The sequence below is a fragment of the Vombatus ursinus genome, unplaced genomic scaffold (assembly GCF_900497805.2).
Source record: "Vombatus ursinus unplaced genomic scaffold, bare-nosed wombat genome assembly UNPS02014794.1, whole genome shotgun sequence".
Taxonomy (NCBI): domain Eukaryota; kingdom Metazoa; phylum Chordata; class Mammalia; order Diprotodontia; family Vombatidae; genus Vombatus; species Vombatus ursinus.
In genome coordinates, this window is record NW_020954572.1 from 818506 (window position 1) to 846142 (window position 27637).

General features: G+C 41.8%; 2 protein-coding genes across 2 annotated transcripts in view; one reads left to right on the forward strand and one right to left on the reverse strand.

The window, feature by feature from the left end:
- The window catches only part of DDX24 (DEAD-box helicase 24), a 40858-nt gene extending 31608 nt beyond the window's left edge, over window positions 1-9250 (forward strand). The window contains exons 8-9 of the mRNA XM_027870179.1: window positions 4467-4596; window positions 8769-9250. Coding sequence (XP_027725980.1) covers window positions 4467-4596; window positions 8769-9013 — 375 coding nt within the window. The 3' untranslated portion in view covers window positions 9014-9250. The remainder of the gene's footprint in view (window positions 1-4466; window positions 4597-8768) is intronic.
- An 8363-nt stretch (window positions 9251-17613) lies between these two features.
- The window catches only part of OTUB2 (OTU deubiquitinase, ubiquitin aldehyde binding 2), a 28386-nt gene continuing 18362 nt past the window's right edge, over window positions 17614-27637 (reverse strand). The window contains exons 4-6 of the mRNA XM_027869833.1: window positions 27058-27142; window positions 21418-21612; window positions 17614-20176 (exon numbers count right to left, since the gene is read on the reverse strand). Coding sequence (XP_027725634.1) covers window positions 19967-20176; window positions 21418-21612; window positions 27058-27142 — 490 coding nt within the window. The 3' untranslated portion in view covers window positions 17614-19966. The remainder of the gene's footprint in view (window positions 20177-21417; window positions 21613-27057; window positions 27143-27637) is intronic.

Here is a 27637-nt window from a genome sequence, read left to right on the forward strand (position 1 = left end):
TACTACTACTACTACTACTACTACTACTACTACTACTACTACTACTACAGGATTTCATATGCAACATTCACTACTACTGCTACTGCATAGGACTTTTATATACTCACAAAAATCCTGTGAGAGCGAGAGGCAGGGCAGAGTAGAGCTTATTTTCATTTTGCAAGTGAAGAAACTGAAGCCCAAGGAGTTGAAGTGATCTGCCCAAGGCCACTCAGCTAAGATTATGTCAAGTCCATGGTTTCATTTTGACTAATCCTGTTGTCAAGTCCTCCCATCATGTTCTCGTATATCCCTGTTGGCTGGTGATCAATAGCAAAACATATTGAAGTCTGTTCTCTGTCATTATTTTTAATATCATGATTATTGTTAATGAGAAACATATATAAGTACTTTTGAAGGCAGCTAGGTTCTAGTACCTGGCTAGGTCACACATTGGCTGTGTGACCTTGGGCACGTAATATCTCAGGGCTCTAGGCAGCTCTCTAAAACTACATGGGGGAGAAAGTCCAGCATTTGTTTTTGTTTTTGTTTTTAATTAATTAAGTTTTAGTTTTCAACACTCTCTTTTATAAGATTTTTAGTTTTAAAATTTCCCCCCTCCTTCCTTTCCCCTCTTCCCAAGATAGCATGTAATCTGATATAGGCTATACATGTGTGATCATATTAAACATGTTTCCACATTAGTCATGTTGTGAAAGAAGAATCAGAGCAAAAGGGAAAACCCATGAGAAAGAAAAAACAAAACAAAAAAAAAGAAAAGAAAGAGATCTGCATTGCTTTGATCTGCATTCAGACTCCATAGTTCTTTTTCTGGATGTGAGTAGCATTTTCCATCATGAGTCTTTTGGAATTATGTTGCTCAGAAGAGCTAAGTCTAACAAAATCAGTCATCGCACAGTGTTGCTGTTTACTGTATACAGTGTTCTGGTTCTGCTCACTTCACTCAGCATCAGTTCATGAAAGTCTTTCCAGGTTTTTCTGAAGTCTGCTGGTCCATCATTTCTTATAGCACAAGAGTATTCCATTACATTCATATACCACAACTTGTTCAGTCATTCCCCAATTGATGGGCATCCCTTCAATTTTTAGTTCTTTGCCATCATGAAAAGAGCTATTATAAATATTTTTGTACTTGTGGATCTTTTTCCCTTTTTTACAATCTCTTTGGGATACAGCCCTAGAAGTGCTTTTGTTGGATCAAAGGGCATGCACAGTTTTATGGCCCTTTGGGCATAGTGAGGAACACTTTAGTTCAGGACATTTCTTTTTAGTCAGTTCTTTATAGCTGGGAAGAAAAAGACTCAGTCCTACTTAGGGCCCACCCTGAGTCTACTCTGGTCCTGGGAGGCCATGGATTTACTCCAGATCACATAGCAGTTAGCAGCATTTTTCTACAAAATTCAGGCCTTCTGATTCTTAGGACAAGACTCTACCACATGATGCCACCTTCTAATAAAAGCTTACATTTCTACACCATGTTACGATTTACAGATGCTTTCTTTCACTTCTTACTTGAGCCTTACAACAGCCTGATGGTGTAGACAAAGCAGGAAGGCCTAAAGAAGGTCTCAGTTTGCTGACATGATCAATTTATTATCTCCATTTTACAGATGTGAAAACAGGCTCAGAGAAGTTAAGTCACTTGTGTCTGGTCATGTAGTTGTTAAGTAGCAAATGTGAAACTAAAACCCAGTTGTCTTAGAGGTAGCTATGTAGTACAATGGATAGAGTATTAAACCTGGAGTCAGGAAGACCTGAGTTCAAAAGTGGCCCCAAATTGAATTGTTTACTTATTAGCTAGCTCTGAGACCCTAGACAGTTCACTTGACTCCTGTCTCTCTCAGTTTTCTCATCTGTAAAATGGGGATCATAATAGCACTTAACCTCCCAGGGTTATTGTGAGGATCAAATGAGATAATATTTGTACAGTTCCTGGCACATAGTAGGTGCTCAATAAATGCTTGTTTTCTTCCTAATTCTCAGTTCATTGCTCTTTTCCACAATGTGTGATTTATTCCCTTTAATTCTACAGCACATGGCCTCCTATTCCAATCAGGCTGTAATGTAAATTGCCTTATAAACCATAAGTACTTGATCTCCCTACTGTTGTGAGAATTTGGGAAATCACTTCAGTTCTTTGAGCCTCAGTTTCCCCATCTGCAAAATGAAGACAATTGACTCAGTGATCTCTAAGGTCTCCTCCACTGTTAGCATCGTTAGTAAAGGAAATAATCATGGAATCCTAGATTTGAAACTGGAAAGGATCTTAAAAGTCATTTAGTTCAGCCCTCTAATTTTTATAGATAAGACAAATGAGGTCCAGGAGGTAAACTGATTTCCTCAAGGTTACTTCTTAGCAAGTGGCTGAGCTAGAATTTGAATTAGGGTCCTCTGAGTAACTCCAGATTCAGCCCCCTTTCCATTGCACTCTGATGATCTACCCTCTTGGTTTGCCTCTGTTTACATGCTCATACTTACTTTCTAATTATGACTCTTCATGAATTCTACCTAAAAATCCATAACGCATTCTAGCTTCTGGAACTCTGACTTATAATTGAAATCTGTCACATGTACCTGTATCATCTCCCAGGGAGACAGGCTCTGCCATGTCAACAGAAAGGTGGAAAGTAGAAGAACCAAGATATTTACATGCCTGTTTCTTGTCACCTGATGAGCTCAGAACTAAGGCGCTGAGTGTTGGAGTTGAGAATTTCCAGATTGAGCCATTGGCATTTGATTGCCAGAGAGTTAGAGTTCTTGAATGCCCAACTGTGGGGGTTTGCTGCTCATTGCAGAGCCATAATTGCTCAGGCTAAAGTGCCAGAGAAACTGTGTGGGTCTCCAAGCAAATTAGTACAATGTTCTTGCGTAAGGCTTATTTTTACAAACCTTTTTAGCCAGATTTGTAAGTGTTCTGGGCATGCATTGAATAAAAGTGCCTGATGGGACACATGCATGCAATACAAGATGTGGAGGCATTTAGAAATGGCTTCTGAAAAGCATATGAAATGCTTAAGATAATGTTCCCCATACCTCCCTCTGCCTCTCATCTCCCTAGTTGCTGGCAGTCTCCTCCCTACCCCATATTTCCTTATACTCACTTTCTGTATGTTTTACATTGCTTATCTGTGTACATGGTTGTTCCTTCCCTCCTCCCCCAATCAAAGGTAAGCTTCTTGAAGTCAGGGACTGTTTTCTGCCTTTCTATCCCCAGCACCTGGCACAGTGCCTGACACTTACTGAGCACTTAATCTTTGTTGAATTGAGTGGAAGCTGTAGTTTCTACACTGGGCATAAGAAAGTTTTCATGGACGGTAGTTAATGCAGGTTCGTGATTTTCTTTCAAAGCTTTAGGTAATAAAACCATGTATTGGAGATGGTGGGAGATGAATGAAAAAGAGCCTTGGCCTGGCACTTGAGATATGGGTTCAAGTTCTGGTGTTATTACTTTTTGTTCTTGGGCAAATCAGTTCATGTCTCTGGGCCTCAGTCTCCTCAGTAAAATGAAGGGTCTAGATTAGGTCATCTCTTAAGGCCCTTTCCATCTGTAAAACACGGTTCCATAGTTCTGAGTTCACTTCTTATGATAGCATTTTGTGCGCTCTCAGTTAATCAGTAAACATTTATTAATCCAGGAGCTAAGGATACAAAGAAAAAATGTCCCTGTTCTCAAAGAGTTTGCATTCTACTACCATCACCACTACTACTACAACTACCACCACCACCACCACCACCACTATCACTACTACTGTCACCAATGTTACTACTACTACTACCACCACCACCACTACTACCACAACCACTACTATCACCACTACCACCACCACCACCACCACCACCATCACTTCTACAACTACAACTACTAATACTGCTACAGCTATTGCTAGCTGACATCTATATAATACCTACTATGTGCCAGGGACTATGCTAAGTGCTTTACAAGTATTATTTCACTTGATCGTTGCAACAACTCTGGGAGGTAGATGCTGTTATTATCCCCATTTTACAAATGAGGAAACCAAGGTAGAAGTTAAGTGACTTGCCCAGGATCACTCAGCTAGTAAGTGTCTGAGGCTGGATTTTAACTCAGGTCTTTCTGACTCTGGGCCTAGCACTCTATCCATTGCACCACATTGAGAACACAACATGCAAGTATATTCAAAACAAATCTATACATATATTCTGTGTTGTCATTCCCTTGTAACTTTAATGGTTTGGGTGTGTGTGTGTGTGTGTGTGTCTGTGTCTGTCTGTCTGTCTGTCTGTCTGTCTGTCTCTGCCTCCTCCTTTTGGCTGTGTTTTTGTTCTGGCTTTCCTAAAGTTCAAATGCCCTTTGATGCATTCTGAGATGCCCTTGGCTGACCACTGCTTCTGAAAGCTTTTGAAATTGCGAGGCCAGCAAGATGCCATACATAATAAACACAGCATTTTGTGCCAGCGTGAAAATTGTCTCTGCTTTATTGCAGGAGCGAGTAAATTTAGCACGACAGATCGAGAAGGAAGAATACTACAATAGCCGAGCAAAGCAGCACAACGCCTGGTTCCAGCAGGCTGCTGATGCTCTCGAAATAGATCTGGACGATGACATCTTCATAGGCAAGCGGAGGGTCCTTGGGGCGGGGAGCCAGGCTCTCGTCTGGTGGGGTACATCTGTGCTGAGATATGGGGGCAATCACAAAGGGGCTTGGGGGCTGCCTTTCTTTGTGGAACAAGAGCAGAATGGCAAAGCTGCAAGGGACCTTAGAGATCACTGCTGGGGAGAGGGATGGAGAAGGTCAGACTAACTGCCCAGAGCGCTCAGGCCCCGCACTAGTGGAAAACAGTCAAGTTTTACATTATCAGAGAATATGGAACGTCAGTAGGAGGCAACCTTTAGAAGTCATCTCATTCAACCCTCATTATTTTACCAAGAAGGGAGGCTCTGATAAAGGAAGTGATGAACCCAGGGTGACAGAGCAACTCTGTGTCAGTCAGGGTCAAGACTAGAATTGGCTTTTTAGAGCTCAGTGGCAGGTTTGGTGGTGCGGTACCTAGAACGCTGGACCTAGAGTCAAAAAGACTTGGGTTGAAATCCAGCCCCAGATGCTACTTACTAGCAGTGTGACCCTGGGAGAGTCATTTAACTTCTGCTTGTCTCAGTCTCTTTAACTGTAAAATAAAGTGGTAACCAGCTCCTCCCTCTCAGAGTTGTTTTTAGGAGCAAATGAGGTAATATTTGTGAAAGGCTTGGCAAAGTGCCTGGCATGTAATAGGAACCTTTTTAATGCTGTTAGGGCAGCTAGATGGCTTAGTGGACAGAGTGCCAGACCTGGAGTCAAGAAGACTCATCTTCGTGAGTTCAAATCTGGCCTCAGACACTTAGTGGCTGTGTGACCCTGGATAAGTCACTTAACCCTGCTTGCCTCAGTTTCCTCATCTGTAAAATGAACTGAAGAAGGAAATGGCAAACCACTCCAGTATCTTTGCCAAGAAAACCCCAAATTAGGTTACAAAGAGTCTGACATGACTGAAAAAACGGCTGAACAACAGCAACAGTTTAATGCCGTTCCCTTCCCCCTTCAGTACATGAAGTGTAGGACTTGGGAGTCAGGAATATCTGAGTTCACATTCCTCCTCAGACACTTAACTAGCTGTGTGATCCTGGCAAGTCATTTAAACTATAACTGCCTCAGTTTCCTCACCTGTAAAATGGGGATAATAATAGCACCTTCTTCCCAGGGTGGTTGTAAGGATCAAATGAGGTGCTTAGCACAGTGCCTGGCACATAGAAGGTGCCTATTTAATGCTGTTCCCTTCCCCCTTCAGTAAGGAAGGAAAATCTTAGGTCACCTTCCTCCTCAGATATTTCCTAGCTGGTGTGAGGGCAAATTGCTTAACCACTTAACCTTAAGGTAGAGTTTAAACTTAACCTTAATCTCTGGGTGCCTCAGTTTCCTCAACTGTAAAATGGGGATAATAACAGCATCTACAGCACCCACCCCTCCACCCCCTGAGGGTGCACGAGTTTAACATATTTAAAGTGCTTTGCAAATCTTAAAGCTCTAGACAAATGCTGTTATTGTTAATAATACATTGATGTTCCAATTTCTCTTGCTCCATGGCCAGTAATAATAACAAACACTTACATTTATGTACTACATCAGGGTTACTGATGTACAGTACTTCCTACAAGATGGCAGGCAGGAGTTTTTAGAGGCCCTGTGGTATATAGCAAAAAGCATGCTGGATTTGGAGTCGGGTTACTTGGGTTAGAAGACCACCTCCAGCATTGATTATGTGAACAGATCTCATAACCTTTAAGAAGCCTCAGTTTTCATCTGTAAAATGGGATGATAACGGCTTCCTCTGTTATAGCTCACAAATGTATTGTGAGGAAAGCACTCGGGAAATCTGAACTCCTCATGATTCTGCGTTAGTTTGTCTCTCCTGTTTTACAGCTGAGGAAACTGAAGCCCAGGGAGGAAGTCAGACCATCCATTGTGTGTCCTAAGCACCGCAGTCCTTTGGCTCTTCCCTGTGGACTCTCACACATAGGAGAGGTTTCTCTCTCTAGGTCACTACATTACCTCCTTCCCCATCCTCTTCTTAGAGGCCCTGCCCTCCTCCTTTACTAAGGAAATTGAGGTAATTGAGGCACAGTGTCCTTCCCTCAGAACCCCTCCACCTTATTCCCGGCTCTCTTCTCCTTTGCTCCTGTCTCTGAAGAGGTGGCCCTTCTCCTCGTCAAGGACATCTTTTTTACTTGTGCGCCACCCCGTCTTCTCTCCTTTGAACCTTGCCCCTTTGATTGTCTTTTGGTCTCTCACTCTTACTCTTCATCTTAAATTTGTCCTTTATCTCCTGGCTCCTTCCCTGCCACTCACAGACATGCCCAAGTCTCTCCCATCCCTCTGTCCTTCACATGACCTTGCATCTTCTGAAGCTGTTTTCCTAGAGCTCTGCTCCCTTAATAATGAGCTATTTCTCCCTCTATAGCCTCTCACCTATCTCATCCACCTCTGTGCATTCAATGATTTTTCTAGATTCCTGAGAATCTATATATTTAGGCCAGGTGACAGACATTCATTATATACTTACTATGTGTTAGGCACTATGCTAAGCACTGGGGATACAAACTACAAACAAAAAGAAAGATAGGCCTGTCCTCAAGAAGCTTACATTCTAGATAGAAAAGGGGAAGTGTGGAAGGTGCCAGAGCAAGGGGAATGGTAGAGAAAAGTCTGGAGCAGAGGCAGGAGGGGAATGTTAATTAGCTGACTTGGACCTCTCCCCAAGTCCAGAAATTCAGAGGTAAAGTCAGGAGAGGAGCCTAATCTTTCTCCCTTGAGACTATAGTCCCATTTATTGAAGGACAGTAAGTTACTGAGGACAGTGTTATAGTGAGGCCTGTGTTCTACTAAAAAAAAATGTGGTATCACTCAGCTTTCAATGAAATATCTCCTAGCGAAAAGTTAGTAACTGAATATGTGTTATCTGTTCTGCATGACAAGTCAGCAGATTCCAATGAACAAACAGACTGCCAAAGGGGTCTTACCTGGTCTTTTCTACCTGGCATACTAATGCCCTGGGTCCAGTACTGAACACATCCTCTTCTTCCCAAACCTATCTCTTCCCCAGACTTCCTTTCTTTTGTTGAGGGCCTCCCCAGTCTCCATGTCGCCCAAGTTTGAACCTCCAGAGTTGTCTTTCCTTCTTTCTTATATCCTCTGTCCAGCCAGCTGCCAAGTCTTGTCGGTTCTACAGCCACCGGTCAGTTAAGCATTTATTAGATGCCTGTTGTGTATCATATACTGCTAGGGTTTGAGGATGGAAAGGATGAAATAATCCCTGTCTTCAGGGAGCTTACTTTCTATTGGGGAGACAACTTGTACATATAAAAACACATACGAATGAAATGCAAAATAATTGGGGAGGGGATCAGGAAAGGCTTCATGTAGACCAGGGGTCTAAACACCCTTTGTGTGTGTCATGGACCCCTTTGGCAGTCTGTTCATTGGGACCTGTTGACACGTCATGCAGAAGAGACAACATATTTACTAACTTTTCAGTAAGAGACATCTCACTGAAAGCTGAGTAATAACCACCTTTTTTTAGTAGTACAACATTGTCCTCAGAGCCTTGCCTGTGGGCCTCTGTTACAGATAGAAATAGTGTCATAAAGAGAAGCATCTGGTATATCCAATAAAGACTTTGCTTAGACAGGGTTCTTAGAGTCATAGATTGGAAAGTGGGAAAGGGCCTTAACATACCAAGTGTTAGAATGTAGTATATTAGGGCTTGTAGAGACCTTAAACTATGAGATTTTAGAGTCAGAATGAACCTTAAGGGTCATATATGGTCTAATCCACCAGCCCTGTTTTTCACTGTGTGGGAAGCTCTTAGGAAACAAACAGGTGAATGCTGCTTCTGATTGCTTGTGTGACTTGGAAAAACTAGCCATAAGAAGTTGCCCTGAATCATTCTGCCTGCCTCCTTCCCTTTGTAGATGCAGTGTAAGTTAAGCATATTTGATCTGTGTATCGAAAGAGGCAGTAGTTGGGCTGCATTCAAAGCATCATCTCTGGAGGGATTTTTAGCTGGGTAGTCAGCAAACCTTTGTTTTTCCCATCAAGCCTACATGGATAATACTAAGCTTCTTCAAAGTCCTTTTGTACTTTGCCACCCAAAAGAGCACTGAGTCTGTGAAAATATCCTTGCAAGGGGAGAGAGGAAAGGTTTCTAAAAATTCCCATTAATAAATAAATAAACCTTTTTAATGTTTTTCCAAGGAGGAAGACGTAACGAACAAGAAGAGAGTCAGAAACAAAGGATGATGAAAGGAATGAAAAAACAGTTAAAACATCTGCTTTCCCAACCTGTATTTAAAAACCTCATGAAGACCAAGTATCCGACACAGTTTGGAAGGCTGACAGTGCCCGAGATGCCCTTTCACACTTCAGAGTCTGCTCTGAGCACTGTATCCCAGCAGAAGAAGAAGAGAAAGAAGAAACAGCCAATTATGAGCATAAATTAACTACCGACAAACCAAAGCTCATTGGTGGCAACAGTGTGGTGGCTTTGTGCAGCCCTCCTCCTCCTCCCTGTCTGCTCCTGTGGGTAGGAACACCACCTCCCTGCTATTCTCACAACAGGGAAGACAATGCCATGGCTGGTTATGCAGTCAGACTAGTCAAGAGTTAGCAGCTCTTACTCACCCCATTCATTCTGATGCTGTTACATCCCTAACATATGTAGAGCCTTTTTTTTTTTTTTTTTTAATTAAAAGCCATGGATTAAATGGAGACGGTTGTCATGAATTTTTAGTTGGAAGGCGAAACGATTGGGGTAATTGCAAAAATCCAGCTAGAGTAGGCTTCGTGATATCACAGTTACTTAGTTAGAAGCTCATGGTTTTAGGGCTAACAGTAGACCTGAGAATCCTACTCCCTCATTTTACAGATAAAGAAACTGAGGCCTAGAGAATTAAGCGTCCAGAGTCATACAGGTTGTAAGCAGCAAAACGAAGATTTGAATGTAGGTCCTTTGACTCTCAATCCATGTTGTCCATTCATTTCAGTCACATCTAACTCTTCGTGACCCTAATTGGGTTTTTCTTGGCAAAGATACTGGAGTAGTTTGCCATTTCCTTCTCCATATCATTTTACAGATGAGGAAACTGAGGCAAACAAGTTTAAGTGCCTTGCTTAGGGTCACACAGCTTGTAAATGTCTGGGGCCATATTTGAACTTGGGAAGATGAGTCTTCCTGACTTCAGGCCTAGCTCTCTATCCACTGTGCCACTGAGCTGTCCCTAAATCCGTGACTCTCCTCATTTTTTCTTAAACATTAATTTTTAGTCTGGACCTATGGTTTCACTAGTATAGGGAACTTCCAGCAAGGGAACTCCTAGTGTCAGTGGAGATCAGTAACTGTTTTGCTACTTGCCATCTTAGAGTGTTGGCTGGAGCAGTGAGAAATTAAGGGAGATGCCAAGACAGTATGGCGCAAACCTGGGACTCGCACTCATGTCTGTTTCCTGGGCCGGGGATTCTCAACCCTTTTTGACATTTGGGCAGCGTTTGTTGGCATTGTGTAGCCCAAGGGCATGCTCAGTGCAAAGTGCCTATGCCTTGTGTTCAGAACCAAGGCTGCAGGGAATTTGCCCAATGCAACAGGCCAGCGCTGCCAGAAACACCTCAGATTCATCACGTGTTTGATTTTTAATTAATTTTTGGTCATTGCATGTTCAGAAACCTTTAGGTCGGGACCCACAGTTTAAGAAGTGTTGTCTAGGCTGACCATCCACTACAATACAGTAACCCACATTGGTATAGTCCTTTATAGTTTACCAAGTGCTTTACCCACATCCCAGGGGAACCATTTCATCATTTCTGACTTGGCTTATCTCCTAGACTTCATCATTGTCTCCACAAACGCATCTTCCTGCAAGATCGTGGCAACTCTGAAACTCACACTTCTTCAGGACTCCTTTCCCTGGGGCTCCTTTGTCCAGCTGAGAGGGAGAGGGTGGAGGGTGGACAGTGGGGAGGCCTTCCCAGACTCTTCAGTTAAGAGGGACCCGCCCAGGGCAACCATCTCATCATTTCCCACCTGGCTGCAGAACTGTATCATGCCCCTACATACCAAGTATCCTCCTTTCCTCCCCAACCTCCTTTTCAGCATCTTTCTATGTGCTGTCATCCACCATTAGATTGTGAGCTCCTTGAGGGCAGGGACTATCTTTTGCCTTTATATCCCCAGAGCTTAACACAGTGCCTGGAACATCGTAGGTGCTTAATAAATGTTTATTGACTGACTAACTGACAAACCTCTCTGGGAGATGGATAATACAGGTATTATTATCCCCATTTTAGAGAAGAGGGAATTCGTGGTCAGAGAAATTTTAAGTGACTTGCTTGGAGTCACAAAGCTTGGAAGGAGCAGAACCAGTACTGGAACCCAGGTCTCCTGATTCTTTCTACTACCTCATGCTAAGCAAAAAAAAAAAAATAATAAAAAAAAATAAAATTGAGAGAGAGACAAGAATTGGAAATGGGGCAGCTTTGCAGTTAAATGCATATGACTCCTCAACCTGCATCTCCTTTGTTTGATCTAGCTTTCTTTTTTTGTAGAATAGAAAATGAGTAAGATCAAATAATGTGCTGTGCTGGCTAAAGTTATAGCTCATTCTGTGCTAACTGAATCAATAAAAGAAATTAAAATCTGGTCTCAGATACTTCCTAGCTGTGTGACTCTGGAAAAGTCATGTCTTCCTCAGTTTCCTTATCTGTAAAATGGAGATAATAGCACCTACCTTCCAGGAGGTAATAAATCTTGAGGATGAAGTCTAAAGCACTAAATTGCTACATTAATGCTGCTGTTTTGATTACTACTATTAATAATAGCATTTACATATGCTAATGAAAGCTCAAAATCTACTCCTTTTGTTGTTGTGTCCAACTCTTTGTGACCCCATGGACCGTAGCACGCCAGGCCCTTCTATCCCCCACTATCTCGAAGTCTGTCCAAGTTTCATGTTTGTTGTTTCCATGACTTATTAACCATCTCCTTCTCTACTGTCCCCTTTTTCTTTTGCCTTCAGTCTTTCCCAACATCAAGGTCTATTCCATTTGAGTCCCATCTTCTCATTATGTGGCCAGAGTATTTATACTTCAGCTTTAGTATTTGACCCTTCAGTGAATAGCCCAAATTAATTGGGGTTAAGTGACTTGCCCAGGGTTGGTGCTCTATCCACAAATTAATTTCTTTTTAAGTATTGACTGATTTGATTTCCTTACTGTCCAAGAACTCTCGAAAGTCTTCTCTAGCACCACAGTAGTAGATTTTTGAGCTCTCGTTGGCTATCCCAATTAGCTATCCCAAACTTTGTGGAGTTTGTTCAATTATAGACTCGTAAGATGTAGAGCTAGAAGTAGGGGTCTTAGAGAAACCATGAATTTAATCCATTCCGCTCATTTTACAGAAAGAAAACCAAGTCCCAGAGAAGTATGGCTCTGAGAGATTAAGTGATTTACCTGAGTTCACATGGCCAGGAAGTAGTAAAGATAGAATTTGCACCTAGGTGTTCTAAAACCAGAACTTTTCATTATACCAGTGTGGGTAAGTAAAACCAGAGAAGGAAAAAGTACTTTGTAGTGAGGAGTTAGATGGCCTTGAGCTATGATGTTAGGCAGGCTTTTTATGCCCAGGTTTGGGTAGATAGGGGGAAATATCCTTATTTTTTTTTAATTTGGTGACTTTGGGAGGGCAGGAGAATGGAATTCTGTTAGTATTGAAGGCCAACAATAGCTAATGATAGCTATTGTTGGTTTGAGGTAGCAGAAGAGAAGGAAAAGAGAATGTGAGGGGAGGTAGCAAAAAAAAAAAATACATGTATGGTGCTTTGGGGCAACCAGTGATAACACTTCAAGGATCTATGATTTCAGTGGCATGGACCATCCTTCCCTACAGAGCATATTCTCAGTAGAGTTTTTGAGTTCCTGTGGGTGAAAAAAAAAATTCATCCCATTGAAACTTAGCACATCGAACTCCTTGGCCCTTAAACCTAGGTGGGATGACTGATCGGTGCTAGGCCCAAACTTCTTGGTGCACTCTGGTGGCATAGTCATCAAGACCCCGGGCTCATTGCCACGCATCCCTGGAGGATGAACTTCTGGGGGGTCGACATATAAATGCTTCATCATAAAGCCCTTCCCATCTGTTTGCTTGATCCTTCCAGTAGCCTTGTGAGATAGGTAGTGAGGTCATCATGCCTTTTTTATAGATGAGGATACTGATGTTCATAAATGTTATGCAGTTTTTCCAGGATCCCACAACTAGTCATCAATAGAGTCTGGACTGGACCCCAAGGTTTCTCTGATGAAAAGTCCCACGCCCATTCTGCTATTCCATGGTACCTTTCTCTCATGACTGTGTCAGGTACCATGCGTTCATTGTCAGGCGAGAGTAACATTGTGTAGACAAGGCTTAGAAACAGTAGCTGCAAAGGTAACCTTAGAAATGACTTTGTAGCTATTTTGTTTGCTAGATAAGGACACAGGCTCTGAACAACACAGTGACTTCCTGAAGGTCACCTAGCTAGTGAGTGATATGGCCAGGATTCAAACTCCAAAGGCTCCCAGTTGTGGTCCTGTTACCCTAGGATACTAAAGTAGACCATTGGGTGAATTACTGAGACTTTGTTAATTACCCAGATCATTTCTTAATGGGAACCCATTTTATAAGTGCTGATCATCTAACATACTTTGTCTAGCAGACAAATAATTCATCAAGCAGCCCAGGAGCTTTATTCAGAGAGGGAAAAAAGGGGACAGGCATTCAGAAGTCAGCTAACTTACCCCCTACAAGGGTTTGGTCCATGCCCCATGGTGTGTAGCAAATGAAGCTGTAAGACAGCTCAGCCACTGGGGAGATGTTTACCCCTAAGGTCATGGTTTCATCCAAGCTTGAGCAGGCCGCACCCTTTCAGCCCTGACGTTTGGGAGAACTCCAAATCTTGCCAAGATTATTTATTGATCACGCAGCACATGAGCCAATGAGGCTACAGTATCTGCAGCGAACAGCTGATTGAAACCTTACACAACAGCTGCCCAGTCGACAACATTCCTCTTAGAAGTCCTGACTCATTAGAGAAAGTGGCAGGCGTGAAGGACTGGTATGCGAGAGGGAGAAATAGCCAACTTGGTGAACAAAGGTTGTTATGGCAATGGACGTTGCTCACCAAAAAAAAAAAAAGCTTTTGACAGAACACCTGGGAAACCTGCAAGGGTGTTGTCAGGCAGGGGTCATCAAGGTGAAAGCATTGTTTTACCTGGATGTAAAATTTTGAAGTATTACATAAATCAAATATGGAGCACTGGTCATCCTGTTTGGGCCAGTGGTGAAGGGAAACAATTGACTGGGAGGATCCCAAATGGCATCAGCCTGGTAAAGGAGAGCATTGGTTTTGGCGTAGGAAGACCTAGATTTTAATGTCAGCTTTACTCCTTACTAGTAAGTCAGAGCACTGGACTTGGAGTCAGGAGGATGTGAATTTCTGTTTCAGATACTTTGTTACTGTGGGCAAATCACTTAATTTTTTCCCAGGTTCAGTTTCTTCATTTGTAAATGAGGATAATAGCACCTTCCTTCTAGGTAGCACAGTGTATATAGACCACCAGACCAGGGGCCAGGAAGACCTGAGTTCAAATCAGACACTGTGTGACCCTGGGCAAGTCATTTAACCCTGTTTGCCTCAGTTTCCTCATCTGTAAAATGAACTAGAGAAGGAAATGGCAAACCATTCCAGGATCTTTGCAAAGAAAATGCTAAATGGGGTCCCAGAGAGTTGGATATGACTGAAACGACTGACCAACAAAAAGTACCTACCTCATTCACAGGGTCTGTTGTGGAGCCCAAACAAGATAACATGTAAAGCTCTTCGCAAATGTTAACATGCTATGTAAATGCTAGTTTGTCTTATTATTATTATGTCACTCACCTTGAGTCCTACTTTCCTTATCAATCAATATAGTGGAGCTGAGGAGGGGTTTGACTGGATTTACTCTCAGCACCCAGTCCTCTGTATACTGCAGCGGGTTCTATTTCTGACTCTAAGACACTAATTTCACGGCATTGGACAAGTCACTTCGTCTGTAAAATGCCCATCTCACATGGCAGTTGTGAGGAAAGTGCTTTGTAAACTATAAAATGGGGTAGAAACGTGAGCGGCTATTATTATCATCTATTTCATTTTGGAATGTGGTTTTTGTTCTCATGTTTGAATATGGGCTTATTTAACATTCCAAGAATTCCTAACACTTCATGTTAAGTCAGTGAAGCCACACTGAAGACCCAAACCAAAAAGGCTGGAAAGTTTGGTTTTGCCCTCCTGCTCCCTGATTTAACCAGTTTTTGTTCCCGTGGGTTAAGGTGGGATAGCATCACTCACAGGTGCAAAGCACGATCCTAAGGGGAGCAGCGTTCTATCATTAAATTTATTTGATAGGGCAGAATATGGGGTGGCAGATGTTAATTTATGGGGACCTTCAGTTCCACCTTTCAAAGCTTTCATTGTTAAGTGTTGTTTATATCGAGCTAAAATATGCTTCCTTGTAACAACCCTACATCGGGCCTAGTTCTGCTTTCCTGGGCCAGGGAGGCTAATCCCTCTTCTAATACCTGACTGCAGTTCTCTCTTCCACATCTTCTCACTTCTGGGGAAAACATCCCACAGTTCCTATAACCAAAGACTGCCCTGTGGAAATGTGGCATTGTCAGGGAGAGTTTCTTAAGGAGGGTCATGTTGAAGGCAAGACTTGCTTCCATATTCTTTGATTTGGGTAGCTTGCCCCGGCAAAAAGTGCTGACTGTATGCATTTCCAAACCATGCCGAATATTTTAAAGTTAAAATTCTGATTCATAATTCTCATTTTCTCCTAATATCTCACATATTTTTCTCTAGGTTTACAAAGTGCTTTCCTTAAAACATGAGGTAAGTGGCTAAAATATATCCCCATTTTACAAAGAGGGGAAAGAGAGGCGCAGAGAGGTGACTTACGCCAAGGTCACAGAGCTTGTAAATAATAACATTTATATAGTGCTTACTATGCACCAGGCACTGTGCTAAGAGCTTCACAAGCATCCTCTCCTTTGATCCTCACAACCACCCTGGTGGTGGTGTTGTCAGTTGTGACCAACTCTTCGTGACCCCACTTGGGGTTTTCTTGGCAAAGATACTGGATTGGTTTGGCCTTTTCCTTCTCTAGCTCATTTTGTACATGAGGAACTGAGGCAAACAGGGGTAAGTGACATGCCTAGGGTCACACAGCTAGTCAATGTCTGAGGCTGGATTTGAACTCATGAAGATGAGTCTTCCTGATTTCAAGCCCAGTGCTTTATCCACCTAGCTGCCTTGGGAGGTAGGTGCTGTTATTATCCCCCATTTTACAGATAAGGAAACTGAGGCATAGATTAAGTGACTTGCCCAGGGTCAATTAACTAGTACGTGTCTGAGACTGGAGTTGAACTCAGGTCTTCCTGACTCCAGGCCCAAAGCTCTATGCACCTTGCTGCCTAGCTGCCTAAATGTTCTTTAAAGCCATTGATTCCCCTCCCCCCCAATAGCACTTGCTCTCTCACTGACTTAGAAACAGCCCTTTGGATTAGAACAGATTTCTTTTTTTTTTTATTGGCTAGGCAATGGGGTTAAGTGACTTGCCCAGGGTCACACAGCTAGTAAGTGTCAAGTGTCTGAAGCCACATTTGAACTCAGGTCCTCCTGACTCCAGGACCAGTGCTCTAATGACTGCATCACCTGGCTGCCCCTAGAATAGTATTCTTAAGAAGCAAGAGCAAAAAACAGGTGATTACAAGGAGTTTGTTTCCTGAATTTTGGGGGAATGAAAAAAGGATCGCATAGGTGAAATTACTCCCCAAAATACCGACTGTGGGCAAGTACCATTTAGATATGATCCTGCCTGGGACAAAATACATAAAAACAACTTTCTTTTTCTCTGTCTGGTGTCTGCCTGTACAACTGTTTCCTTATGTGTGACATGCAGATTATACATCTAAATTCACAGCATAACTTCTAACAGAGAACTTACATGCTAACATTAAAAAAAATAAAAATCATGCTGCTTTGAGTTCTGATGAAGAGGACTAAGTGGCAGATCACACAATAATGTTCAGAGTTTTTATATACTTCAGTAAATTAAGTATTTATTTATTCATTTTTAAGTATTTATTTAGACGAACCAGATCATTTGGCTTCATTTGGCTGGGTGGTTGAATACAATGCTAGTCTGTGCAATGGGCAGTGAAAAATAATGTTGGAAGATCCTATTAATAATAGTTGACAGTCATTAAACATTAAACACCCTACTATGTGCTAGGTACTGTGCATCATCAAAGGATGTTTTCTCCTACTACTTGAGGTGGTTGAATACAATGCTAGTCTGTGGAACGGGCAGTGAAAAATAACATCGGAAAATCCCATCAATAATAGTTGATAGTCAATAAACATTTATTAAGCACCCTACTATGTGCTAGGCACTGTGTATCCATCAAAGGATGTTTTCTCACTACCACAACATTTTAACATACAGATCAATGCACTGGTGTCCAGAAAACAGGGTACAGCAGTTAATATATAATTCATGGATCAGAGTCCCATCCACTGTGAAGAACAAATAATTAGTTCTCGTGCCATGATTTCACAAGTGCTGACTGAACCTGAGCTCCTCATGTGAAATTCGAACACGTTTTCATTTACATAAGAAGCCAAATATCTTTAATGAAAGTAGAACATTGTTTTCAAACAAGTGTTCAAACATTGGCACTACACTTGTAAACAGTAAGCTTTGTTTTTTAAGCAACGACATCAACAGTAGCACCAACAGATCCTGAAAATCCCCTTAGAATTGGAACCTGAGGGAGGAAGGCCTGTAAATTTAAGAACTGGTGTAGAAGTGTCCTATGATGTTATCTGAAGTCTTCTCCCTCTTTTCCTTCGGAAGAAGGCACAGCTGCTAGCAGTGCCTATCAGAAGAGCTGGTGTTTTCACTTAGTTGTTCATTCTTACTCTGCTCCCCAATCTCCCCCTTCTTTTGCCCCACCCCCCCACCCCCTCCCCTAGCCTAGTTTTCTTTTTGGTTGTATAAAAAGTGGGACAGGAAGAAAACTTGATAATTACTTATGATTTCATAGGATGAAGAGTTAAAAAGACAAACAAAAACCCTGTAAAAAGAAACAAAAACAAAACAAAACAGTCCTGTGAGATTCTAGCATGTAACCCTTTCATTTCACAAATGAGGAAATAGGCCTAGAAGTGGTGATTTGCCTAAGAATAGAAAGGAAGGGGCAGAATTTGAATTCAGTGCCTCTGACTCCACATTTAGTATTCTTTCTACTACCGGCCTTGGAGGTTGTGAACCCAAATCAATGTTTTCCTAAGGGCTAATCACCAGACTCTCTTCTCAGGGAGCTTTAGTGCTGAAATTTGGTCTCTTGTGCTGTTCCTTTTTTTTTTTAAAATAACATTTTATATAGCACCTACTATGTGCCAGGCACTGTGCTAAGCACTTTATAGATAGTCTCTCATTTGTACAATCCTGGAAGGAAGGTGCTATTTTGATTCCCACTTTATTGTCCAGGAAACAGGCAGGCAGAGGTGACTTGGCCAGCGTCACACAGCTAGTAAATGTCTGAGGCTAGATTTGAACTCGTGTCTTCTTGATTTCAGGCCCAACACTCTATCCAACCGTCCCACCTAGCTGCCTCCTCACCATTTTTCATTGGTTTGCTTCAGTTTCCTAAGCCAGAAATGGTAAGGGAGTTAAGGGAGCTGGTCAGGAAGACACATAGAGCTAGATGACAAATATGCCTGATTTTCATCTTTTTTCAGAATCTAAGTAGAGTTGGTCCTGGTTAGTACTTAGATAGAAGACTGTCTGGAAATGATGGTTGCTGTGTTTTAGAGGTACCATAGTGAAGTATGTGGGGCGCACTGAACTAAGTCAGGAAGGCCTGGGTTCAAATTCTGACTCAGACACTAGCTGTGTGACATTGGGCAAACATCACTTCTTTTTAGTTTCCTCATATGCAGAAGGGGAGCGATGGATGTGATGGCCTCTAAGGGCCACCATAGGACTTTACAGTCCTATGCTAATGAGCAGGATTTAGAAACAAACCAAGTTAGTTCTCAGTTAGAGGCTGTAGTATGGGGGGGGGAGGCGGGGCGGGGCTCTCGACTCAACTGCCCCTGGAAATTTGGATATCTTTGGGCCCAGTGAGAGCGTAGCTCTTCATTGTGCTCTCAAGCTGATTTTCAAATCAAAACAGATACACTGTTGAAGAGATAAGGACGCCTAGCTTGGCAGACTCCACCACAGGCCTAATTTCTTCTGTTTGTACATACTATGGTGTATGCCTGCTCAGTGGCTCCTCCTGGTTGAACTGGCCATTCAGCTTAAATAAAAGGTGATGTCAGACCACTAACCAATCAGTGGGAAGAGCTCTGGCTTTGGCATTAGGAGACTTGACTGGGTTTACATTCTAGCTCTGCCCTTTTTACCCTGGGCAAGTCATTTGACTTTTCTGGGCCTCAGTTTTCCTATCCGTACAATTCTAAACCTTTTTTATATAATGGACAGTTTTGACAGTCTGGTGGAGCACACAGACCTATTCTCAGAATAAGAAAGATAAATTGAAGGAAATGCTAAATGTCGGTGAGAGGTTAGTGAAAATAAACACATAATATTTTTTCTCATTTAAATTCACAATCCTCCTAAAAATCTATCCATGGACCCCAGGATAAGAACTCCCAGATCCCAGAGTATATGATTTCAGGTAGGTGGCCCTTTCAACATTAAATCTAATGATCCTAAACTGATTTGGCTCTGATGGGGGCTCTAGCAATCAAAATATCATATGTGGAAACAATTTTCCCTGTCTCTTCTTGTGAAGGATTACCTTTGGTGAACAGCTATAGTCCACATAATATTAAGAAGTGGAAAAATGAGATCTTCAACATCTGCTTACTCACCCACCCTGCCCCATTTTACAGATGCAGATACTGAGCTCCAGAGAGCCAATGATTTGTTAAAAAATGGGCATCAAGTGAGTGGCAGAGCCAGGATTCCGACCCAGGTCTCCCGATTGCTCATCAAGTGCTCTTTTCTCACACCATTTACCCAGTCGGAGGTGGAAAACATTTGGTCCGTAGCCAAAACAAACATTATTAATGTTATCAGAAGTCAGTCAATGACAGGTGATCTAGATGAGGTAAAAAGCAGCCTTTCTGTGGGTTAATTGGCATCACCCAATACAGAACCTGGGGACAACCTTGTAAGTGATGTGTCCCCAAAGGCTGTACATTTCCTTCTAGCTAATGAAACATCTAAATCATTAAAAAAAAAAACAAAACCAGAATGCTCTATTAGAATGGAGTCCTGTCGTGTGACACTCTACACCGCAGGGCCTAAAATTAACCCACTTTATCAGTTGCATAAAGTATGTTGTAGTGTGATGTTTTATAAAGTAGATAAACGGAAGGGCAGGCAGCCTCGGAAAATACATGGTGGTTCAGTGCGGTGTCCATTTCATCCACATACTCAACTTGAAGAGGAATGTTCAGTGCCTGAGACAGAGCCGTGATCTGAACATGATCGCACTCTGTGGCCATGGGCTCCACTTCCTGCGGACACCAACGAGAGAACGGTGTTCAGAGAGACAGGACAAGACATTAGGGGGATCAGGAATGGGTTCGGGGGGGTTGATTCCCCAGTAACTGATCAGCTTTGCTTTATTCCATGGACACACTAGCCCACACTGCAGTTGATAATATATGGCCAGTCATAGGAGAGAATTAGTGCCATGTGAGATAAAAGAATGGATTGCCAAAACCCATCCAAGATAGGGAGAAATAACCACCTATGCACTTTACTGAGTAGCCCAGAAAACAGTAACGATAATAGTGGATAGTGCCCTGGGCCTAGAGGCAGGAAGATCTGAGTTCAAAACTGGCCTCAGATACTAGTTTTGTGACCCTGGGTAAGTCACTTAACCTCTGTTTGCCTCAGTTTCCTTATTATTATTTATTTTTATTACTATTATTTCCTTATTATTATGTATTATTTACATTTATTTAATATTTATTTTTATTATTATTATTTCCTTATTATTATGTATTATGCGGGTAACAATAGCACCTACCTCCCAGGGTTATGGTGAGGATTAAAATAATTGTAAAGTGCTCAGCTCAAAGCCTGGCACATAGTATGAGTTATATAAATGTTGTTGTTCAGTTATTTCAGTCACGTCCAACTCTTCATGACCCTATTTGAGGTTTTCTTGGCAAAGTTACTGGAGTAGTTTGCCATTTCCTTCTCCAGCTCATTTTACAAATGAGAAAACTGAGGCAAACAAGGTTAATAACTTGGCCAGGGTCACACAGCTAGGGTCTTAGGCCAGACTTGAACTTATGAAGATGAATCTTCTTGACTCCAGGCCCAGCACTCCATCTACTACATCACCGAGCCGTCTTTAAAATAGGCTTTTAACTGTTAAAACTTTAATAAACATGTATTATTTTTTGACTGCCTGCCAAATTCTGTATTACTTGGCTGTGACAGATAAACAGTATAAATAAGATAGTTCCTGCCCTCTTCTCTCTGGGCTCACAATGTATTAGAACTAGAAGGGGGCCTCTATATCAAAGTATGTCGCTCAAGGTTACACAGCTAGGCAGTGTCAGATCCAGGACTCAAATCCAGGTTCCCTGACTCTCAGGATGACTCTTTCTTCCCTGAGGGACATTGAGGGCACTGGGTACAGGAGCAGAGGTCAATATTCTCCCAGGTCTGCCTCTGGATACAAACAGTGAACATAGCTGCATCTAAGACTCTCCCTTGGCTGCTACTAAAGGGGTAAACCTACTTGAGCACAGAAGTCTTTGACATCCATCTCCTCATCAATGAAATGCCTGAAGAAATCTGCCCGGTTCTTGATGAACGCAGAGGTGAGAAGCCTAAGGAACTGGACGATTCGATCAGAAAAGCTCTGGTCATTGAAAACCTTCAGCAAGTTGGAAACAGAGCCATCTTTCTCCACCATTTCAACCAAGCTGTAAAACTAAGGCCAGGGCAGTTAAGAACAAATAGAACACACAAGAATTCATTATTCCTGAGCCTAGGCTTTTCTTTTTCAGGCCCTTGAGTTGATGAATTATAATAACCTCCAAGCTGATATTAATTATTACATATTATATTATCGTGTATTTCAATTATATTATACATTATTACATATTATATTAATTATATAACACATTATATATTAATTATATTACTCATAATAACCTCTAAGCTGCTATTTCCCCAGAACAAAATAAATAATGAATTAGAAATACTTTGTTATTATTTCAGGTCAGTCCAAAGTCACATACTCCAGAACAACCCCCATCCCCAAACTGTAAGTCAGTCACGGGTTCTGGAGAAATTTGAACCTACTTACATGCTTGTTTACTAATTATGAACTTATTGGCTTCCCAGATGTTGAAATGGGAAGGAAACTTAGAATATAGAAATGTTGGAATTGAAAGGGACCCAAGAAACTACAGCAACTATCACATATTATATGTGATATGAGGAAACTGAGGTCCTGAGAGGTCAAGGCAGTTTAGTATAATGAAAAGACTGTTGTTAGATTTGGAGTCAAAAGACCTGGGTTCAAATCTTACTTCTGACACTTATTAGCTTTGTGACAATGGGCAAGTCACTCAAACTCTCTGAGTCTGCTTCCTCCCCTGTAAAATGAGGATGATAGTACCTATCTTCCCAAGGTTACTATAAGGATTAAATGAGATCCTGTGTGGAAAAAAAAAACAACCCTGTAAACCTCAAAGCCTTATATTAATGTTACTATAATTGTTTCCCAGAGCTTTTGTTGTTTAGTCATTTTCAGCTGTGTCCAACATTTCATGACTCCATTTTTGGGTTTTCTTGGTGAAGATACTGGAGTGGTTTGCCATTTCCTTCTCCAGCTCATTTTACATAAGAGGACACTGAGGCAAACAGGGTTACATGACTTGCCCAGGGTCACACAACTAATAAATGTCTGAGGCCATATTTGAATTCAGGAAGATGAGCCTTTCTCACTCCAGGCCCAGCACTCAATCCATTTTTCCACCCAGTGGCCCTTCCCAGCTCTCAGAGCTAGTGTGTGGTATAGCCAAAGGCAACCCAGGCCTCCTAATTTTCAGTCCAGTATTCTTTCTACTATAAAATGCCTCATTACCTCCACCCCCCACCCTGAAGTCACAATCGGTTTAGAAAACTAGGTTATTGTGTGTTTCTAAGTCCAGTTCCTTGGGCTTAAAAATGTTAAAACTTCAACAAACATTTATTGTTTCCTGCATGTAGCAATCTGTGACAGACTGCCTTAGCTACACAATTGAGATAAAAATTCCTGCCTTCATGGACCTTAAATTTCCCTCTGTGGATTTCAGTTTACTCATCTGTAAAATGTGATTTCTAAGTTCCTCAACAGCCTAAGTTCTTTGATTGTTTACACACACACTCCTATTCTATGACACAAAGACAATGCATTAGCTCCAAAGAGAGGAGTTATTTGGGATCTGAATGCAGAAAGGATGTTACTAACAGGGGCTCAGGGGAAGGAAATCAGAGAAGGCTTCATGAAACTGGTAACAAGTAAGTTGAGCTATAAAGGGTGGGCATAAAGTCAACAAGCAGAGAGGGAGGGGGAAAGGGAGAATATTTCAGACACAGAAACAGTTAAAACCTGAGGCAGGAAAGCATACCTCTGAGGTATGGCTGACTAGCCGTGCGACTGAATTAGTGTTTCATATACCAAACAATCCTGAGAAGCATAAATGTCCACATTCTCTACTGGGCATTATTCTGTCCCCCACAACTGCTGTGGGGTGATTCTGAAAGGCTCGGGGGGGGCAGGGTCCAGAGAGTTTGGGGATGGGTGTGGGAGAGAGGAGCAGGACACAAGGAGCAGGAAGAGCCAGTTTTTGAAAGTTAATGGGTAAAAAGAGTAATTTTCATAGTAAATGCTTTACAGATTTGTAAAAAAAAAATTTTTTTTTAAAAAGATTGCCAGTTGGGAAACATAAACTGAGATGAAGTCTCTAAGTATTCCTTATAGCTCTGATATTTGATATCTTAAGGCAGAGGTGTCTTAATGCACAGCCTACAGCCACAATACACGTGAATGTGGCCCAAAGCAGATTAAAATATAATTGAGAAGCATTTAATAAAGTAAATTAAAACACAATAAAACATAGATAATGTTAATATGTGGTTGTCTAAGTCAATATGTGCTCACAAGGATCTTTATGTAGTTTAGTGGCCCCCTTTTCTATTTGAATTTGACATCATTGTTTTAATGTCTCTCCCGGCTCCAAATTTCTATAGTTCTAACATTTAGGACCTGGGACTTCCTCTCTCCATGGCCCAGCTAGTCTGGAGGCAGTGGTAATGCGGCATCAAACAAGGTGTAGGTCAGAAGAGGGAAGATGGGGTGAAATGAGAGGCTGTGTCAGCCTGAGTTTCAGGCCCAGGGTCACAGGATGGTAGATTTACAACTAGATTGTAGAGATTATTTAGTCCAACTGCCTCATCTTATAACTGACAGAACTGAGGCCAAGGAAAGAGAAGCAGCTTCCATAATAAGTAGCAGTACTAGGATTTGAACTCAGGTCCTGACATCTAAGACACCTTGAGGTCCTAAACTATACACCAACTGTAGAATTTTTTTCCCCTCTTTGGATTATTCACTTTTTCCCATGCCCATAAGGGAAATGAAACTCGGCCACTTCTACAGGACAGTCTCAAGCCTGCCTGGGTTAGAGCTCAGTGCTTCATCATTCCCCTACTTTAGAATGTTAACATAGGGCAATTCTGGCCATAAATACTCTCCAGGACCTACTAGGTTTCCCTAGCTCTCTCAACCATGGAGATGCCACTGAATTAGCAACGTAGAGCTTAGGCACACACATTACCCAGCAACAGCACTGGGTCATAGAGTTTGCTAAACATGGGGGAAAAGGATGGAGACTAAGTGTATTCCAAAATCAAACTTTTTTTTTTTTTTAAGATTTAAGGAAATCTGTGATTTCCTTGGGGTAAGGTGCTCCCAGTGACAAATTTTATCTATCAATGTAGATCACCACCTTCTCTGCAATGTATAGTATTAGTTGTCTGGGGCACTGAGAGATTAAATGAATGGCTGTGTGCCACAGCCAGCATGTGTCAGAAGTAGGATTTGAACCCAGGTCTTCTAGACTTGGAGGTCAGCTCTCTATCCACTATACCAACTTGTCTCTTTTTTTTGTTGTTATTAAGTCCTTTTTTTCCGAGTCTCCGTGACACCATTTTGGGGTTTTCTTGGCAAAGACACTGGAGTGATTTGCCATTTCCTTCTCCAACTCATTTAACAGATGAGGAAACTGAGGCCAACAGGGTTAAGTGACTTGTCCAAGGTCACACTGCTAGTAAGTGTCTGAGGCTGGATTTGAACTCAGGAGATGAATCCTCCTGACTCCAGGCCTATCCACCCTATCTACCGTGCCACCTAGCTGCCCCACATGTCTGCAACCACAAAGAACAACAAAAAAAGGATTGTCTATAATTTTGGATTATCTCCTCGATGGCCGCCCTCACATAGGCAGACCTACACCCTGCACATCTTTGATCAACTCTGGCCAACTAACACACACACACTTCAGTTCCCTTTTGTTTAAAGTAGAGAAAGAAGACTGCTCTCTGCTCTCCTTTTTCATATTTCCCCCTGCGCTTAGCAAATGTAAGCCACAAGTCATGATTTTATCTATTCTAGGGTGTTTTATAGTAGAGATGGGCTGCTCTCTTGTCTATGAACCCAGACAAATCATTTCAATTCTATGAACCTTAGTTTCCTCATATACAAAATGGGGATAATAGTACTGTTATCTTGTAGTAGCATAATATACTGCTTTTTAAAAATGTGAGCTATCTTTCTGTGGTGGCAAAGAATTGGAAATTGAAGGGATGCCCATCAATTAGGGAATAAGTGGTGGTATATGATTGTAATGGAATATTGTTGTGCTATAAGAAATGACAAGCAGGATGATTTCAGAAAAACCTGGAAAGACTTACATGAACTGATGCAAAGTGAAGTGAACAGAACCAGGAGAACGTTGTCCACAGTAACAGCAAAATTGTACTATGAAGAACTGTGAATGACTTAGCTATTCTCAGTAACACAATGATCTAAGACACCCCAAAAGACTAATGATGAAGCATACTATCTGCATCCAGAGAAGAAAGTGACATTGTTTGAATACAGACTGAAGCATGCTATTTTTCACTTTCTTTCATTTTTTTTGAGTTTTCTTCTACAAAATGACTAATTTGGAAATGTTTTACATAATTGCACATGTATAACCTATATCTGATTGCTTACCATCTCAGGGAGTGGGGAGGGGAGGGAGGAAGGGAAGGATAGAATTTGGAATTCAAAACTTGCTAATAAAAAAATAAAAATGTGAACGGTTACTGTCTATTTCCCAATCCCATGGAACACATTATTCACTATTTTAAAAATAGGTGTGTGGGGCAGGAGAGGAGAAAGAATGGGAGAGAGCCACCCTTCAAAAGCCCCTCTGGCTGCCATGATCATTGAATTGAGTGGTTCAGGGTTCTATGATATGTGGAGGCTCCCTCATGCCCATAAATATGGACTGGGAACACAGTAAATGTTCCCCTATTCCTTGGGCTCTTACTTATAGAAGGAACATCCAGGTACTCTGGGGCTTTGGAAGGGGTGGGACCCACAATCAGGAGGAACACGGTGGATGGCAGGGTGGGCTACCTCTCCTTCCTTTGTCTTCACCAACTCATGCATTAATTGTACTAATTATTCCCCTATTCTAACCATCAAGATGATAGTACCTAGAGGTCAGGGTTTCTGATGGAAGGTTCCAGGTAGAAGTATACAATTTCAGAATCCCACAACTTCAGACATAGACCTATCCAATAGAATAGGGGTCTTAGATGATACTGTCAAGGTCACACTTGTAGCTGACCTGGTGATATATCTTCCCGTCCTTAGGTACCAAGTCCTCAGGTAGCTCACAGCATGAGCTCACAGATGAGACCTCCCCTGGGGCAAATATACAGGGGAACAAAAATAGGGAAAGCCACACAGACTGACTCCCCCAATCTAATCAGCTTGGACAGAAAGTGGTGTCATCTGGCTCCCTTGCTCCACCTATCAACATAATGGGTTCTATAGCCACAGTATAAAAGTCAGGTTAGAAATAACAGCCCAGAGGCACAAGCTGTCTGCATGCAGCCTCATAGCGGGAGAAAGGCTGATGGTCTTGTTAGGGATATAAGTTCCTCTCCTAAGCCTCATCTCCATTTTGCAGGAAACCAAGGCTCCGAGAATCTAACTGACTTGACCATGATAACACAGTTACTACCTTCATGCTCTCTTAGTACCACTGTCCTGCTCTCCTGTCTGTATTTTGATCTGGATATTTGGGTGGTTGGTTCACAGACTACTTACAGCATTAAAGAAGTTTCTGAATTTGTGTTCTTCAAAGCCAGCAGCTAAAAGGTCTTTTGGGGTCTGTAGCACACGTTCCTTAAACCTGAAAGGGATTGAACCTAAAGATTAGAGGTCAGTGAACAAAGTATCAGGTGTACTCTCTACATGCAATTTCTCCAGCATCTTGGGCTCTGCTATCCATGGATGTGCGCTGGAGCCGGCTCTAAGAAGCTATTGTTAAATTTTTAGCATGAACAATTTACTCTTCAGAAACCAGTAAAGATACAAATCAAGGCTAGATTTATTGTTTTGTTGATTATCTAGACTTAAGAAAGTGATAATAATGTAAATGAAATTTAAAGAGTGCCTGGGTGTATACTTTTCTTTTTTCCCTCTGGAGAGATTGGTTGTTAAACATTTATCAGCACACTCCTGTACTGCTCTACAAATATTGTTTGAGCTCAGCAGAAGTGAAGTAGAAGGTTCAAGGAATGAAGTTATTACCAGATTGGAGGCCAGGTGACATAGGGTGATGATGATGATGATGATGACGGTAAAATAATAATGGCATTTCTGTAGGGTTTTAAGGTTTGCAACG